The sequence below is a fragment of the Nomascus leucogenys genome, chromosome 25 (genome assembly GCF_006542625.1).
Source record: "Nomascus leucogenys isolate Asia chromosome 25, Asia_NLE_v1, whole genome shotgun sequence".
In the NCBI taxonomy this organism is placed as follows: domain Eukaryota; kingdom Metazoa; phylum Chordata; class Mammalia; order Primates; family Hylobatidae; genus Nomascus; species Nomascus leucogenys.
This window is the reverse complement of record NC_044405.1, coordinates 17,327,448-17,346,792: the sequence shown is the minus strand read 5'-3', so window position 1 is coordinate 17,346,792 and position 19,345 is coordinate 17,327,448. Positions and strand designations below refer to the sequence as shown.

The 19,345-nt window shown below is 44.2% G+C and overlaps 1 protein-coding gene across 2 annotated transcripts in view; it reads right to left on the bottom strand.

Moving 5' to 3' along the window:
* HUNK (hormonally up-regulated Neu-associated kinase) overlaps nt 1-19,345 on the bottom strand; it is a 134,546-nt gene that overhangs the window by 35,146 nt on the left and 80,055 nt on the right. For both annotated transcript variants that reach the window (XM_030806251.1, XM_003263855.4), the window contains one exon: nt 8,086-8,213. In XM_030806251.1, the coding sequence (XP_030662111.1) occupies nt 8,086-8,213 (128 nt within the window). The remainder of the gene's footprint in view (nt 1-8,085; nt 8,214-19,345) is intronic.

Sequence of the window (19,345 nt, the reverse complement as noted above, 5' to 3'; positions counted from 1 at the left end):
ACACCCAGCCCATGAAGGCTCTTCTAAGGCTACAAAATTGTTCAGCAGGAGAATATACAGCATACCCACAGATGGGCAAAGAACGTCAGGGATGACTTCAAAATGCAGACGGTCTGTCTTGCTTGAGTTGTGGGACTGTGATATTTTCTTATGCTATAGCCCTTATTTTACAAAGTATTGCTGTAATGTTTTTGCAATATAAAGAATTCCTTGATGTAGCTTTGTACTTGATTTCCAACATACCAAATAATAGATCCCAGAAAATAATAATGTGCTTGGTCCCCCAATTTTTCTATCCTTCTCTTCAAAGTTATTTTTTCAGTTTTCTAAGGTAATCTTCTTTGCAAGGAGAAGTCATAAAATGTCTTACTTTCTCAAAAGCTTTAAGTTGTCATTTTAACATTGTTCTTGAGGAAATGCTGAGCCTTTTGTCAACTCATTTGCTGCAGGGTGAAAATGAGGCCATCAAAAAAGGGGCCAGTTGTGATGCCAGAATCAACTCAAGAGAAACAATCTTTGCTAGGTCATGCAGCCAGGTCAACCTCCATGGTCAACCCACCACCAGGGTGGGTTCCCATACTGTTGAAGAGGTTACCAGGTCATCTCTCTTTCAATAGTAGGTAGTCTCTACTGGGTATCTACCCAAAGGAAAATAGGTCATTACATGAAAAAGACACTTGCACACATGTTTATAGCAGCACAATTCACAATTGCAAAAATAAGGAACCAGCCCAAATGCCCAACACTTAACAAGTGGATAAAGAAAATGTGACATATATATACATATGTCATATACATAAACACCAAGGAATACTACTCAGTCATAAAAAGGAACAAAGTAATGGCATTTGCAGCAACCTGGATGGAGTTGGAGACCATTATTCTAAGTGAAGTAACCCAGGAATGGAAAAACCAAACATTGTGTATTCTCACTTGTAAGTGGGAGCTAAGCTATGAAGGTGCAAAGGCATAAGAATGATACAATGGACTTTGGGGACTTGGAGGGGAGGGCAGGAGGGGGGCGAGGGATAATAGACTACACACTGGGTACAGTGTACACTGCACAGGCGACGGATGCACCAAAATCTCAGAAATCACCACTAAGGAACTTATCCATGTAACCAAACACCACCTGTTCCTGAAATACGTACTGGAATTTTGAAAAAAGGAAATATTGCCAGGAGCGGTGGCTCACAACTGTAATCCCAGCACTTTGGGAGGCCGAGGTGCGTGGATCACCTGAGGTCAGGAGTTCAAGACCAGCCTGACCAACATGGCGAAACCCCGTCTCTACTAAAAATACAAAAATTAGCTGGGCGTGGTGGTGCATGCCTGTAATCCCAGCTACTCGGGAGGCTGAAGTGGTAGAATTGCTTGAACTCAGGAGGCAGAGGTTGCAGTAAGCTGAGATCACACCACTGCACTCCAGCCTGGGTAACAGAGAGAGAATCTGTCTCAAAATTTAAAAAAAAAAAAAAAGAACAGTGGGGTGGGTAGAAATGCATGTGTGGAGGCCATGAGGTACATTTACCACTGTAAGTGTTATCGCTGGATACTCAGCTAAAACTTTCCAACAACATACTTTTAAAAAAAAATTTTTTTTTTAACTTTTACTTTAGGTTTGGGGGTACATGTGCAGGTTTGTTATATAGGTAAACTCATGTCATGGGAGTTTGTTGTACGATTATTTCATCACCCAGATACTAATCCTAGTACCCAATAGTTATTTTTTCTGCACCTCTCTCTCCTTCCACTCTCCACCCTCAAGTAGACCCCAGTGCCTATTGTTTCCCTCTTTGTGTCCATGAGTTCTCATTACTTAGCTCCCACTTATAAGTGAGAACATACGGTATTTGGTTTTCTGTTCCTGTGTTAGTTTGCTAAGGATGATGGCCTCCAGCTCCATCCATGTTCTATAATAACCCAAAAATCAAACAGATCTCTGCTTTTCAGAATGTCTATCTCCCTTCCCTTAACACCCCTGCATTGGAAGAGTCATTTAGATCTTAACTGGGGGCATCTATTGGTCAGATAAAAAAGATGAGGGCGTAATGAGTCGGAGCGGGTGGGCTGTTGAGTTAATGTTTTCTGAGACATTGCTGTTGCTTACCCTCAAAGGACTTGGGCAACAGGCCAGGCTTTTTCAAAGTATGATGAACCAGAAGTGCTAAGGACAAACTGGATGTGCATTTTTGTTCTATTTTCATAACCGAGCGCTCTGCATCTTCAAAAACTGCTGATGAGCACAGTAATTTTAGTTCAAATCTCCACTGACGAATTTTCTTCCTTTGGACGTCACAGACATTGCATTACTATCCCAAAAGGACTTTGAGAATATCCTTAGAGCTCTTCGAAGTTTGTTTTAGGGTCCTGAAAACCCCTATGCCTTATAAGCAAAATAGATTAAAATATTCCTCACCATCCTGGAAAGCCATGCCAGGCATGGCCACGGGCCACACGCCACCCTCCACCCCTCTGACATAACACTTAGGTTCTCCACTTACGCCTGGAAAAATAGTACTACCCTGCTCAACGTAACACACAGCACACCTTCCTCCATCGCAAACCCCACTTTCTTTCATGAGCCATCAGCTTTCCAAAGTCTGGACTGGCTTGTGTGAGCATCTGAACACTGTACCAAGTGAAAGGGCTGCAGGTCTGTCATCAGACTTTTCACATTAGTGTAGCCTGATAGATGCAAATAGAGACCCCTCCCTGCTTGAAGCTCCCTCTTCATCACTTCCCAAGCTAAAGAATTATTTGATAATCTGATCATCATGCCTTCTTGGACATCGTAATTAGCACTGACTCAACCCTCATAAAAGCTAACACTTCTCCTCCAGTTTGACTTTGGAGAATTCACGGCACAAAACCATCATAACCTGAAGTGACTGCTTGGAATGTATTACAAATGCTAGCATTGAGGTGTAGTGATGAAAAGGTAAGCAGTCTGAAAAATTGCTCAGCCATAAAAGGCATTTGCTACTCTGTGACATACAAGTGCCAACAAGCAAAAAGAAAGTGTGTAGAAGAGAGACTTAGAAAGGCCCTCGAAGCTTAAGTTTGCAAACGGCATGACAGAGATGAATGAAGGGCAGTTCTTTGGAAGTGTGTTCTGTGGATTCACAAGGGCAATAATGCTGTTTTCAACTCAAGTTTGGTAAAAATTCTTCCAACTTAATCTTTAAAAAGAGCAGAAGAATTAATAGATATGATCATTACATATATGAGTGACAGGGCCAGGTGCAGTAGCTCATGCCTGTAACCCCAGCAGTTTGAGAGTCCGACGCAGGAGGATTGCTTGAGCCCAGGAGTTCAAGACCAGCCTGAGCAACATAGGGAGACCCTCTCTCTATAAAAAATACACCGCACCCCGCCCCCGGCAAAAAAAATTAGCTTGGCATGGTGGCTTGCACCTGCAGTCCCAGCTACTTGGGAGGCTAAGGCAGGAAGACTGCTTGGTTTCGGAGGCTGAGGCTGCAGTGAGCCATGATTGTGCCACTGCACTCCAGCCAGGATGACACAGTGAAACCTTGTCTTAGACAAAAACAGAAACAAATATGAATGACAGAGTCATCCAATTAATAAAGATGTGCATTAGTTAGACAGAAAACTGGCATATTTTCTATTTGGATTGACATTACTCAAAACATAAGGTCATAGAGACAATAGATAATACCTCCAACTTTTTGTGGGGGGGGGGTGCGTCTTATACTAAATAAAATCAGAGAAGAGTGAAATAACACAGCATGGTAGGAAAATCTAGGTTTTCAGTCAAGCAGACTTAATCTCTCTAAGACTCAATTTCCTCACTGGTAAACAGGGACTTACCTTGCAGGATTGTATAAAAACAACACCACATGGAAAACATCTACAAAGGATTATTCAATAAATGGCAGCTACTCATGTTACTGGTAAACTAGTATTTTTGGATATAAGCAGGGCCAGGCTGGTTGGAAGGGAGAGGAGATAAACTTAGTGGGGTGCAAAGGATTGAAAAAATGGGAGGCTGTCAGAAGGGCAGCAGCTGATCCTCAAACCTGAAGACATTCACTCTATGAACAAGGTAATATGCCCTGGGCTGCCTCAGCAGCTGGTGCAGTGCTCTGGGCCCTGCTGGGTCAGGACAATTCCCAATCCTGAGTCATCAAAATAATCTATGGGCCACCTTTCCAGGTCACATAGACACATTAACACCAGAGTCAGCAACCTAGATTCCCTGAGTGTCTATCACGTGCAAACAGCTCACTTGACACCTGGCTCAAAGGATTTCAATCCTAGTTGAAAAAAGATATTTCTATATCACAATAGTTATTTTAAAAAGGAGGAGATGGGGAGAGCATCAGATTTCTTAATTAGAAAATCAGATATAGAAATGCGATTCATGCTTGACAAGTTAAGACAACAAAGTCCTGTAGGAATGTGAAGATCTTTAACAAGCACACACAGAGCTTAAGGCCAAGGCAAAGCTGTCCGCTCAAAGCAGGAGCTATGTGAGGTTGGACAGCAATTCCAGTGATGCTGAAATTGCCGGGAACATTTTTAATATGTCTTCTTTGGGACTAACTTTGGACCATTTTTTAACATCTTCAGAACTGCAACTCTTGCTTCTTTAAGGTTAAATTTAATTTTCACAAAAAACACTTAGAGCCCAGCCTGCTAAGACTGTGTAATATTATTGAAAGTAAAAACAAGGTATGGTTCTGAAGCAATGAGATTGATTTTCTTGTGTTATTAACCTACCTGCACTTGTCTGCTCCTTTTCCCACAGCTGTGTGGGGCTCATGCTAATGCTAATCAACAAATATTTCTGGCTTTTCACTTTCAACGCGCGTGGTAAGGTTGCACTGCCCCATTCTCTTTAGTTGGGTGAAGCCACGTGCCATGTTTTAGAAAGCTTCCACTTACAACTGGAAGATTGGTGGAAGATTTAATTGCTGATGAAAGAGCTTCTCTTTCTCTTTCCCTTTCTCCCTCTGCATGAACCAGAAATGTTGGAAGTGGTGGCTGCTCCATCAGCCTTGGGCCCTTGGCTAGGCAGAACGTTTCACTGTTTGAACCAACTCTCAATTGAGATGCAGCATGACTGAGAAATAAACCTTTGTGGTCCTGAGCCACTAAGACTTGGGGGCTGATTGTTACTGCAGCATAACCTGGTCTATTCTGACTAATACAATGAAATGGCAGCAGATCAGCAGTTCTCCAGCTCCTCAGGCTCTCATCAGGTTCAAAGACAGCACTATCTGCCTTTCCCAACTGTGGGGGTACATTCATCCTCCTTTTGTCCTTGGTTATGGGTCACTTGAATAAAACAGGCTCTGAACCCTCAAAGAAACTTTGGAATCACTCTGAGAGATGGCAATATTTATGACTATATAACCCCTACAGAGACTGCTTTGAAAGCCTGCATTTATTTGGAAACATCACATCTTATTTGTACTGCAATGAGATATTATTAGACCCCTATCAGAATAACTAAAATAAAAAATAATAATAGCATCAAATGCTGGCAAGGATGCAGAGATTATGCACATATTGCTAGTGGGAATGCAAAATGGTCCAGCCACTCTGAACAAGAGGCTTGGCAGTTTCTTACAAAACTAAATACGTGCTTACTACCCAACCCAGCAGTTTCACTCTTAGGCATCTGTCCCAGAGAAATGAAACCATATTCTCAGAAAAACTTAAACATGAATGTTCACAGCATCTTTATTCATAATAGCCCCAAACTGGAAACAACTCAACGGTCCTTCAGTGGGTGAATGGTGAAACAAACTGCGGTATACCCACACCAGGAGATACTACTCACCAATAAAAAGAAACAGCTCAGATTATCTCAAGGGAATTATGCTGAGTGGGGAAAAAAAGTGATTTACATATAGCATTTTCGAAATGACAAAATTATAGATGATACAGGGTAGTGGCTGACAGGGCTTAGGGAGAGCAGGAGGAAGGGAGGTAACTGTGGCTACAGAGGAGCAGCACGAGGGATCCTTGTGAGGGAACTGTCTTGCATCTTGACTGTGGTGGCTGTCACACAAATTACTCATGTGATAAAACTCCATAGAACTAATATACACCAACACACATGAGTGTACATAAAACTTGTGAAATCTGAACAAGGTCAATGTGTTTTATCAATGTTAATTTCCCAGTGGTGATATTATACCACAGTTATACAATATATTACTATTGGGGGAAACTGGGTGATATGGTTTGGCTGTGCCTTGACCCAAATCTCACCTTGAATTGTAATAATCCCCACATGTCAAGGGTGGGGCCAGGTGGAGATAACTGAATCATGGGGGCAGTTCATTGCTGTTCTCATGGTAGTGAATAAGTCTCACGAGATCAGATGGTTTTATAAATAGGATTTCCCCTGCACAAGCTCTCTTGCCTGCCACCATCTAAGATGTTCCTTTGCTCTTCCTTCATCTTCCACCATGATTGTGAGGCCTCCCCAGCCATGTGGAACTGTGAGTCAATTAAACCTATTTTCTTTATAGATTACCCAGTCTCAGGTAAGTCTTTATTAGCAGCATGAGAACGGACTAATACACTGGATGAAGGCTATTTGGATCTCTTTGTATTATTTCTAGCAATTGTGTGTGCATCTACAATTATGTCACAATGAAAAGTTTTTAAAATAATCTTATTTGTTAAAAAAAAAAACAAACCTTTTTACTCTCTGTACCCTTGTCCCAATTTATTTTATTTTCTTTAGAGCACTTAACATACCAAATACCACACGTTTATTACCCATTTATTTATTTTTAGCCTCCCCTGCTGATATATAAGCTTTATAAGGGTACAGACTAGTTTGTTCTCTGTCTTCCTTAATCTAGAACACACCTAGCACATAATTGGTGCACAATACATATTCATGGAATAAGCTAATGAGTATGAAATACGGAATGAATGAATGAATGGGCACACCTCGGAATGCTCTGCCACACTTTCAACATTTCTGAAAGCTCTAAAACTTAAATATGACAACTGGTTTGACATTTTGCACATTTTCTAACTCCAAGAGTTATGACTCTCAGTGCAGAAATATTTCTTTTATAATGACAGAGCTGTAACTCATCTTCCCAAGGACTTAATGCCTCCTTTGCTTTCAAGCCTCCAGAGATTCTCCCCTCCCTTGAGGTGACAGTATGGGCTGAATTAGATAATTGCATACAAGAACGTGTCTCCACTTAGATTCCACTTGGCAAGATAAATTCAGCGTCAGCTTCATGCATGCTTTTAAACTCAGAAGAAAAATGCATAACAGTAGTAAAATAAAATGCCATATTTTAACTATCATAAGTATCATAAGTTGCAGTTAAATAATTGCTTTCTTCTTTGGTCAAAAGCCTTATCTTAGTGAAGCTGAGTTTATTCTAAGGAGCCAATTAAATGCTCATCAAAGCCAAACCAAGGCCAGGAACTTGAATTGTGAACCAAACAAAAGAACAAATTGTACTGATTTACTGGATCTGAAACCAAACCTTAATACAAACTGTTTACTGAAATGTGAACCAGCTAAAGCTTGAGAGAACTTTTCAAACACACCTGATGATTCAGTCCAATCAAGTAACAACCTCTATATATTTAAAAAGCTTTTGAATGGGCTCAAAACCACAACTCACAAAACAAATCACAGCCCCAACTTGAATGCAACAAACATTTCTTGACAGTAATTGCAGAAAGAAGCCATATTGGAAATGCGACCATAAACTCTCTTTTCCAAGTCAACATCATAAGATGGTGAGTTTTAAAACAATCAAGACTGCAATTGTTTTTTAAATGGAGAATATCAGATCCTTTGGATCTACGTGTTTTGTGCAGAAGGAGGAAGGAGAAGTTAGGGGTTCAGAATTTTAACAGAACAGGAAAGGATACAGGTGAAAGGCACGAGTGGCCATTGAGAGATGGGAAACCCAACCACCCCTTGACACTTCTATTTAACACTAGAAAGAAACTTATAACAATGGGATAGACATAACACCATTACTGCAGAATAAATACTGTTTCACAGGTGGACCCAAACTGGTCACAACAGCAGTCCTGAACCGTGATCTAGAGCAGCAGGTGCATTACCTGTGGAGAGCTGAGTGGGGAGGGGGTTCATTTCTTTGTCCACCATCTTCTGGTACAAAGCCCTCAGGCTGAAAGGCTCCACCGTGAAAGGCAGCGTCCCGGTCAACATGGCATACATGTTCACACCTCTGAAAAGAGAGACATACACATGAAAGCGGAGTCAGGTCCCCTGGGGAGGGGAAGACACTGGGGATACGGGCTTCACCAAAGCGTGGGAGCTGCTGCTTCCATGCCAACCTCAACAGGCCCTCTTCAAAGTCATCTTTGTAGAACGCTCAGTGTCACGGTGAAAGAGTTGGGTGAGGTCGGACGCAGTGGCTCATGCCTGTAATCCCAGCACTTTGGGAGGTGGATCACCTGAGGTCAGGAGTTCGAGACCAGCCTGTGTAGCACCTCCATCCTCAACCTCTGCCTCATCGGCCTGGACCACTACCTGCTCATCCTCTCGCTGCTGTGCTACAGGCTGTGCATGAAGCCCCCGCACACCCTGGCGCCCATCTCTACTAAAAATACAAAAATTAGCCAGGCGTGGTGGTGGACACCTGTAATCCCAGCTACTGGGGAGGCTGAGGCAGGAGGATCACTTGAACCCAGGAGGCGGAGGTTGCACTGAGCCAAGATCACGCCATTGCACTCCAGCCTGAGCGTCAAGAGTGAAATTCCGTCTCAAAAAAAGAAAAAAGAAAGAAAGAAAGGCTTGGGTGAGAGCACTTGAATGTGAAGACCCGGAAGGGGACCACAGAGAAAAGCAGGAGTTTCAAGACCATCAGGAGCCACCTCCTGAGGAGGGGAACCATGGCTCTCTGCTCTCTCCGAATGTTATGGCAGGAAGAAGTCAACAGCAAGGAGGTCCAGACCAAGCAATGTGAGAAACACCTGGGAGACATCAGGGACTTCAATTAAGAGTAGTACTGCCATTGTGTGGTTTTCCAAGGATGGCTTACAAGGTGGTACCTGGAAAAGGCTGACCAAAAAATACAGGAAAAGCCCTCTACACTGGAAGCTCCAGTCACAGCCAAACTGTGAGCCAGGTTACAACTCAGCCCTCAGAAACGAAGGCTCATAACAAAACCTGGCGTTTTGCTCTACTCTTTAATTTTGCCTTGGCTTGTAACTACAGAAATTTCTGGGGAGGTTCCCTTCCTTCCTGCCCTGATTTTTTTATTGTTTATTGTAAGATTCTGCCACCTGGCCCCAACCCAACATCTCAGATGTGGTTGAAATACCTTCTAAGGAAGCTTAACTGCACGTATCCAAAGCCAATCTAGAGAACAGAAACATCTTCTTAGAGGATCTTTATTTTCCTGATGTGCAAATCTAATATCATTTTGATGAGATTTCCTGATGGGGATGAAATGCCTGCCTACCAAGAGGTCTCAAGTGTTCAAAAGCGCCCAAGGGAATATACTTTAAAAACAGGTACTAAGATTTCCAGTCAAAACAAATCCAATGAGACTGATTGAAATTAAGACCCTTGAGGCCCAATTCCACAGAGGCACCTCTGAATTAAGGCATTTCAGATAATGACAGGTACTGGAGCCCACGGCTCCCGCTAGAAATCATTCGCAAATTTCAGACATATAGTAAGACCTGGTTCCCACTCACAGTGGAGTTAGTTCCAAACACACAGTGGAGTTAGGGGGACAGATGCATAAACATTCATTCCACAAATACTTGCTGGATGGCTCTCTGCCCCAGGCAAGACTATAGGTGCTGGGTACTGGAGACCAGAGAAAGACCTGCCCTCTTGGTTTTGAGTGGAGAAGAAGACAGGCAAGCAACGTGCAAACAAATAGATGAGCACAGTCCTTTCAAGCGGTGATCAGTGCAAAAGGAATAAGAAAATGCTGAATTGCACCACTTTTGACCACAAGAGGAGTTCAATGAAGGGAGAATGAGAACTTAGAAACAGGTACATGAAGAGGGAACGTGCCACACAGGTAGTGACTGCATGTGTGTGAGCTCGTGTATCTTTGGCTGGCTGGTTGTATGGATGGAGAAATAAAAAGTGCATAAACAAAGAAATGGAAACAAGAATGAACAAGGCACACACAGAGCTATTTGGGCGGCATTTCCCTGTGTGTGTTTAGTGGAACATGTACCCCAGGGGAGTAATAGGGGTTAGGCAGATACAAGTGGTATGACCAAATAATTCAGGGAGTAGTAATATCATTTAAGTGGATTAAAGTGGCTCAGAATGGAAAGTAGGAAACTATGGCAGGAAATTAGCAGGTTGCTGTTAAAATCGGAATAGGAATGATGGCATGCAACAGAAAGGGAAAGGCAAAGATGCAGTGGAGACATTTGAAGGGCAGATGCCAGGTGGCAAACTCAGAATGCAGGACCAATGGTGGTAACAGAATGGTACTGAGGATGCTGAGGAGGAGAGACAGGTTAGGGGTGCAGGGAAGGAGTATCAGGGCTAGTGATATGTTCGAGAACATACTATGCAATGCTGCACTTTTGAGTATGTTTGAGGTAGAGCTAAACATTCTTGCTTCGAAAAATTCTTGGAGGTCGGTAAGAGGGAATGCTAAAAGGGTCCCAAAATTGTAGAGTTTTGCATACAAAGAGGACTTGGACACATGGCTTTTATGGATGGAAACCTTCTGGCACATCCCACAAAGTTGTTGCGGGGACCACTGAACAGCCTCCGAGACAAGCTGTTCCCAATGCTTCTGAGCCAGCCTGTTCCATCCAGGGCGATTCTATGCAACAATAAAGCTTTCCAAGACTAAGCCAATGTCTACATCTTCTATTCATTGGTTGTGGAAGAAGACCAGTTGCTCTTGCATGATCAGCACTTCACATCTTTGAAAACTGGAACCAGGATCTTCCCACCCTTCTGGGTCTTCCCCAGGCTGGGACCTCAGGCCTTTTGCCTGTGCTTTATTTGACACGATTGAGAGTCTCCTCAACAACCCAGTCCTCTGCCCTGAATACACACCAGCAGGTTCATGCAGTTAATGAGCTTCAATGTTTCCATGCTACATAGCAAAGACCTCATATTTCAACAGAGTTGGAGCGAATTAAGAGGAGGAAAAAACAAAACCAAGATTCTGTCCCTGCTCACCACCTCTGAGTGCCTAATCTTGGCTCTAACATTCACACCTAAAGCTGAAGAGCCTGCTACTTATACAATATCATTTTTTTCTGCAGTAAGTGCTTCATAATGCCTAACTCATGCAGTGCTTCTCAAACTGAGGTACACAGAAACATCCTCGGGGTGCAGCAGTTCTAATTTTTATTTTCTTTTTGGCAATAGACTAAAACATTTCACAAAGCATAACCAGGGACACTGGATGACCACCACATAACTAAGAACACCCTCCACCGCACACACCCAATTTCAGTGCCTGCTTTGGTATTTCTTTTTTTTTTTTTTTGAAATGGAGTCTCGCTCTGTCACCCAGGCTGGAGTGCAGTGGCGTGATCACAGCTCACTGCAAGCTCCGCCCCCCGGGTTCTCGCCATTCTCCTGCCTCAGCCTCCCGAGTAGCTGGGACTACAGGCGCCCACCACCACGCCCAGCTAATTTTGTATTTTTAGTAGAGACAGGGTTTCACTGTGTTAGCCAGGATGGTCTCGATCTCCTGATCTCGTGATCTGCCTGTCTCGGCCTCCCAAAGTGCTGGGATTACAGGCATGAGCCACCGTGCCCGGCCCTGCTTTAGTATTTCTTTACCAATGCACTATTTTTGCCAAAAAAAAAAAAATCACTTTTATTGTCATAGCCCAATGAGAAGGAAGCAGAGGTGGACTTAATGTGTCAGTGATGCGTCTATGTGTCTGTCAGTGGAAAGGAAAGTCTCCTGGTGACTGGAATAGTGTGTGGTCCGTCCTCAGACCAGTGACATCAGCACTACCTGAGAACTTGTTGAAAATGCACATTCAGCCAGGCGCAATGGCTCACACCTGTAATTCCAGCAATTTGGGAGGCTGAGGCGGGTGGCTCTCTTGAGCTCAGGAGTGCGAGATCAGCCTGGGCGGGCAATATGGTGAGACCTCATTTCTACAAAAAATACCAAAATTAGCCAGGCATGGTGGCATGTGCCTGTAAGTCCCAGCTACTTGGAGGGCTGAGGTGTGAGGATCACTTGAGCCCAGAAGGTTAGGGCTGCAGTGAGATGTAAGTGTGCCACTGCACTGCAGCTTGGGCGACACAGCAAGACCCTGACTCAAAAAAAAAAGAAAGAAAGAAAGAGAAAAAAGAAAGGAAGGAAGGAAGGAAGGAGAAAAAGAAAGAAAGAAAAGAGAGAGAGAAAGGAAGGAAGGAAGGAAGGAAGGAAGGAAGGAAGGAAGGAAGGAAATGCACATTCCTGGATGCCACTGCACATCTCCAGAATCAGAAACTCTGCAGTGTTTTTGCAAGCTCTCCAGGTGCTTCTGATGCGTACTCAAAAAATTGGAAAGCCTTGGAAGAATGAAAAGTTTTAGGGGAGGCGAGACATCACAAGATGGGCCTGACAAGCTCAAAGAACCTGTGCCCAGCAGTGAGAACTGCACTCATGCTGTGTACAGCCATTTCCTTCCCACAAAACATTAGCCATTGCATTAACATTGCTAATTTGAATATTCTGGGGTTCTTTTACTCTTGGTTCTATTTAACTTGTAAATGAGTTTTGGTTTTTCAGTTGTACACGGCCATAAATAAAAGGAGTTTAATTTGGGGCTCATGTACTTATAAGTAACATTTAAATAAAAATAACTCACGTCAACACACACAGTTATCAAGAATGTTCTTCCTTTAAAAAGACAGTGTATAATACTCAAGTGTGCAGAACACTGCTCTATGACCTTTTACGTTCCCTTTAATCTTTAGGGCACACCTAGCTTCCTGTCCCAGGTTAGGGTGTCGTATAGTGCAGATGCCTCTAGGAGGCAGGACATCATGATAATGGGAGGACAACCCCACTAAAGGGGTTTGGAGAGCATATGAGGCCAGAGGTGCAACTCTAAAGCCTTTACGAATGTTTCTTTCTTGAAGGAGACCCTGAGACACCAAACTGCTTGCCTTCTTGTCACTGACTGGCTTCAACAGACGCCAAAAATCTCCTCAAGTCACTGCATATTACACTGGTCTTTGCCTCTCTCCATCATCTGGCTGGGACCACAGATAAGATTAACAGATGCTTGTCTTCAAGATGGAGCCAGAGCCATCCAGGTGGCACGTCTGGCCAGGGTTGAGCAAGCAGTTTTTATGGTAACTTTAATTGATGACTTTATAAACTGATTCCAGAATTCTATTTCTTTTGGAGGAATTTATCATCGATGAAAAAAAAAAACTGTCACAAATCCTTAAAGAGGACCCACTTCTCTCATGCTAGGGTCTCTCATCCATAAGATGTGGATAATAACAGTACCTACCTCTCAGATGGTATGAGGGTCACATCAACTAAGCCACAGAAAGACCTGAATTCTGTAGTTGGAATAAATTAAGCCTGATAAATTGTGATCTATTGTTTCATCAAAAAACCTTTCTTAAAATAAGAGGGAAAAAGCTACAGTTTTATTTGTACTGTATTGCCAAATAAGAATGGAAACCTGGCTGGGCACAGTGGCTCACACCTGTAATCCCAGCATTTCAGGAGGCTGAGGCAGGCAGATCACCAGAGGTCAGGAGTTCGAGACCAGCCTGACCAACATGGAGAAACCCCGTCTCTACTAAAAATACATAATGAAGTGGGCTTGGTGGTGCATGCCTATAATCCCAGCTACTTGGGAGGCTGAGGCAGGAGAAACTCTTGAACCCGGGAGTTGGAAGTTGTGGTGAGCAGAGATTGCGCCATTGCCTGGGCAACAAGAGCAAAACTCCATCTCAAAAGAAAAAAAAAAAAAAGAATGGAAACCTATGTGAACAGTCATACAGTCCTAGCTAGGAGATTTTAAAAAGGGAAACCAGATTGAGCATCTTAATTCCTCTCCCCTGGAGTTTCCATACATGTTTAATATCTGGATAAAGAGAAACCTAGTCCCTCTGACATTTCAGAAGTATGTGAGGACACCAAGGGAAAAATGTGGAATGCAGTTTATAAACCTCTGTAATCCCATAGAATTAGTAGGAGTTTCAAAACATGTTCAGAATTTCCTGACGGGTCTTTTGAAATATGGCCCAGGGGCTTTCTGGATTCTCTGTGGCAGACATGGGATTCCCAAGAATCAAAGACAGTCTTAACAAATGAGAGGGATGAGAGACTGGGACAAGAGAGGGCAACAATCAAATACGACTGGGGGTTTTTCCAGCAGAATGAAATAAGGATGAGCTATCGCAGGACAGAAGAAAACCCAAAGATACTAGTCAGCGTAGAATACTCTGATCTCAAAAGAGGAAGAAAGGCAGACACTGGGGGGAGCAGCTGAAAGAAGAGGAAAAGGGCCCTTACTTATGAAATACAAACGGGAAAGCTTTGGAGTTAAGTCAAAAGCCAAATAGCCATCCTGATATTTAGTCTGGTACACAAAATAGTATTCCCTGGAGGAAAAGCCGTGGTATCACCTGCCATGCCAAAGAGGAAAGACATGGAGTCACTGCTCCCTGGAGAAGTCGCTGGCAATTTTAACAAGATGCAAGGGACAAAGCAATGGACAGAGTCACCCCAGCAGGTGGAGGGAGGGTCTGATTACTTGCTCTTAAGGGGCATGTGGACAGGAGCCTCGGAAACTGACCAGTTTACAAACAGTGCAGCCAAGAGGACCTTCGGGAGATGCACCTTGCTTCTGTGTGGCTCTCCAAGAAAGGAATTCCCTTGGAAAAATTAAAAATAACTTCCACCTGAAAGCAATATCTTTCCATCTTTCAGTATCAACTTTTAATAATACAACTTCCAATTTAAGGTCTTGAAAGTAGACTGGGAACCAATTCATCCATTTGGAAAATCTCAGATTTCACCACTGTTCCATTAAATGGTCTATGTTTAGCAAGAAATTATTTTCTTGTGGATTTCAAAATGGTTGTTTCTTTTCCTTTCCTTCCTTCCTTTCTTCTATGTTAAATATACATGCTAGCTACAAAAAAAAAAAAATCTCATACTTTATAACTGAATAATCTCAGAAGCTAAGGGAAACCTCTCTCTTAAAAGTCAAAAGCCCTAAGGTTCCCCAAAGGAGTCATAGCTTTCCTCTTCCCACCGCCTCCTGCTAGCCTTCATTTTGAGAGGGTCTCAACAGAGAGAAAACACTAGTACCATCTTTCTATATTTGACCCCTGCCAGTAGCTGATGATATCTGGTAGTACTTTTACAAAACACTGAGTCTGAGGACTAGAACAAATTCTCTCACTCTCCCTCCTGAACATCCAGTTCTATATGGAGACAGGAGAGCTATTTGGAGACATGGTGCCTCTTGGCCGAGTTGTCCACCCAAAGGTACAGCACTGGAGACAGGGATTTTTTTTCCACTAAGTGAAAACAGATTCAATGAGCTAGGAAGGTGGACTGAGTGTGTTGTGCGTGACTCTCCAGGAGGCACCAGGCCCTCACGCAAATACTTCACCCATCCATCCCAGGGGCCCCCATGAGAGCAAAGGACAGCTTTAGTCCAAAAATGTTGCGTTCTCAGTCTTCTCGGGACAGAATTCTCAATTTCTGTTTTCCTTACCAGTAGGGATTCACTGAAGGTTGCACATGAGTATTGTAATATTCTGAAGATAAAGTTAATTTTGATTCTTTTCAATTAAAAAACACATCTGCATTAAAGTTGTTTTAAATTAGCATGTATGTCACTCTGAGGAAAAGTCAATTCACAGTAATAAAAGTTCAATGCACCAGAATGAATATTTTTGGTTTTTGTGTCTGAAACCTCAAAGTTCATTGGAGACACACACACATCTATATGTTTTTTATATATATATATATATACACACACACATATATCTGGGGTAAAGGAAAGAAGTGAATTACTTTACAGCTATTTTTTATGGTCTTGAAAATAATGACCATTGAAAATAATGGAAAACCCCCAAGAAAGCGCATTGTTAATTATGGCTTCACTAGCGGTGGGTCCTGGGGGCCCTGTTTGTAGGGAAGAGCTTTCTTTCCCAAGGTTTCTTTCAATGACAGGCTGATTTTCTTCCTAAATCTATCTCAGAAGTTGTGGATAAAGTCCCGGCCATCCATCAGGTCCAAAGCCTTCAGGGAGGGGAGTTTGCTTTTCTGGAAGTGAACTCTTCATTCTGTTTTTGTTTCAGAGCCATAAAGAGAGAAGCCATTTCATAGTAACAGTGTCTAACCCACCGAGAAAATCGGTTCCATTTTCACTCTCATTTTAAGCAGCCTTCTACATTAAATTCACTTTTGGTTTTCCATTTCCACTTCTGCCAGCAAAGTCATGGGCACCAAACAGAAACCTAACTTCTATCTCAGACACAAAATCAGACCCCAAGTTTACACAGATAGAAAGTTTGCTCAGACCTCAAAGCAGTAGGACATTCATCTCTTAAAAGGTGCTGAAGTTTTATGTTTTTGCCAAAATTAAGAGGAAGAGAAATCAGATGTGTCCCACCTACCAGCCTTTTGCATATGCTGTTCCCTCTGCCTGGAACGTCTCCCCACCTGTTCTCCACCTGGCCGTCTCCACTCATCTTTGAGGAACACATCAAACTTGCCTACAGATGCCTTCCTGACTTAACCCAGCTGTGCAGCCATATGTGCTAGGGCGGCCATAACAAAAGAATCTGGTTCTTTTTCTCACCAGTTTACTTTTGACCTTTCCTGGCTTTCTTCCCTGACACCTTCCTCTTCCCACAACTGGTTCCTTCTCATTCTTAGGATCTGGTTTTGAAGTCATCTCCTCAAGAGGCCACTCCATCTTGTTCCCTGAATCCCTCTCACTTCCTCCACAGCCATTACCACACTCAGTTTATAGCGTTTTAAAACACCGGCTGTTTGTCCCACTGGCATGTAAACCCCACCAGAGGAAGAACAACGTCACAGACGCAGTAGAGGGTGGTAATTCAGAGGCCTAGAGGCAAACCAGGCAGGTCAAATCGTGGCTCTGTCACACACTGGCTGTGTCATGTGGGCAAGTGGCTGAGGCCCTTCATGCCTCAGTTTCCACACCTTTAAATGGAGAGTAATACAGCACTGCCTTGAAGGGTTGTTAGGCGGATAGGATGAGTCAATACATGCTGATCATTACGAAGAGCCTGGCACCTCCCCTCTCTCTTGCTTCCTCTCCCGCCATGTGATCTCTGCACACACTGGTCCCCTGCACCTTCCACCATGAGTGGAAGCAGCCTGGGGCCTCACCAGAAGCAGATGCTGCCACCATGCTTCTTGTACAGCCTGCAGAACCGTGAGCCAAATAGAGCTCTTTTCCGTATGAATGACCCAGCCTCAGGTGTTCCTTTGCAGCAACAAAAGACAGACTAAGATAGGGGACCTCTTGGTCTTTCAGGCTCCTATAGCCTTTTGTGCTTTTGTGTGTGTGTGTGTGTGTGTGCACAAATTCTTCCTCTCATAGCTTCTCATTTAGCATAAATGAGTTCTCTAACTGTTAAGAAAGTGACTATAGACCCACATATTCATATTCATGCACTCAATACATATTTATTGAGGGAAGACAGTGTGCCAGACACCTGTGAGAGTTCTTAAGCGTTGGAAGAAATCCATAATGGATTTCCTCCCATATACAACTCTGATCCACTGGTATTAGCTGCTGGGAGGAGCTGTGTTGAGGGGGATTCAGAGGCGTTCTCAGAAGTGAAGTCCATGACTAGCAATGCCCTAGAAGGGAAGGCATCCTCTGCTGCTCCCTGCTCCATTCCACTAGCTCCACATGACCCCAGCCCACCTGGGCCCGTCATCAGCACACCACACACACCCCATATGCAGCCTGCACACCAGACCACACCTGCGAAGTAACTGGGAGCCCAGCCTTCGGCAAAGTGTGGCTCCTACTACATTCGGGCTCACGTGTGCCTCTAGGCAGTGCTCACCACTCTCTTCTATCTGTGCAAACTGGGGGCAAGAGATGTGTCTCACAGGACTGTCCTGAGGTTCAGGGGTGACTAACCAGGGCGCCCAGCCCGCTCAGGAGCAGAAGCTGATTCCTGACCTGTTTCACCTCCTCGCTGACAAGCAGGTCCTCTTAGCCAGGGTTCCAGAAGAGTCGGCCCCTTCTGGGAAAGTTCCAGGAATTCTTTATCTCTCCACATCTCGTTCTGGTCTGTTTCTTCTCAATCTCCAACCGGAACATCCTGAGCTCCTCTCGCTTCTAGAGCCTTGAGCTGACCCACATTCCCCTGTTTGCTTTCTCAGCCAGCTTCAGCCCTGACCTTCCAGCTTCTGTTTCCCTGGATAAAATGCCTGCTCCTTCCTCCTGCCCCTCCTTCCCTTTTCTCTTCCTTCCTCCCTCCCTCCCTCCCTCCTTCCTTTCCTTCTTTCCTTTCTCCTTCCTCTCCCCTCCTTCCCACCTCCTTTTTCTCCTCCCTCCCCTCCTCCAGGTTCCACCAGGTGCTGAGGAAATCCTGGGAGTGAGCCAAGTGGTCCCTGCCCCGTCAGCTACAGCCCAGAGGGTTCCAGCAGGTGGACAGAGACCTCACGGTGAGGCCCAGGAACACAGATAGCCAGGGGCTGGAGTGTACATGGGAGGGCCTCAAAGCCAGCCAGCTGGAGACACAGAGGGCTGCCCAGAGGAACCGGCACCCAACACCACGAGAGGGAAAAAGAGGGGGTTCCAGGCCCAACACCACGAGAGGGAAAAAGAGGGGGTTCCAGGCCCAACACTACGAGAGGGAAAAAGAGGGGGTTCCAGGCCCAACACCACGAAAGGGAAAAAGAGGGGGTTCCAGACCCAACACCACGAGAGGGAAAAAGAGGGGGTTCCAGACCCAACACCACGAGAGGGAAAAAGAGGGGGTTCCAGGCCGAAGGAACTGTGCATGTAAGGGCTGGAATGTGGCAGGAGCAGGCTGTGTTCAGGGAATAGGAAACAACGCCGGGTTAGCCAGAGAATGGGTGGGGGGAGAAGGGGAGGGAGCATGCCTTCGACGAGGCCACAGGGCAAGCAAGCGTCCCCACATGCCACGTTGGAGAGCTGGGGCTGTATCTTGAGACCCTGAAAGGACCCTGCTTGGTTCAAATCCCACTCCACCACTTAGCAGCTCTATGACCTTGGGCGATTTTATTCATTTCTCTTATGATGGGTTTCTTCTTCCATAAAATAGGGTAATAGAGAGTAATGATTGCACTGGGTCATCGTGAAACTAAGTGACATGGTGTCTGGCACACATCAGGCACTAAGTAAGCGTTAGCTTTTCTGC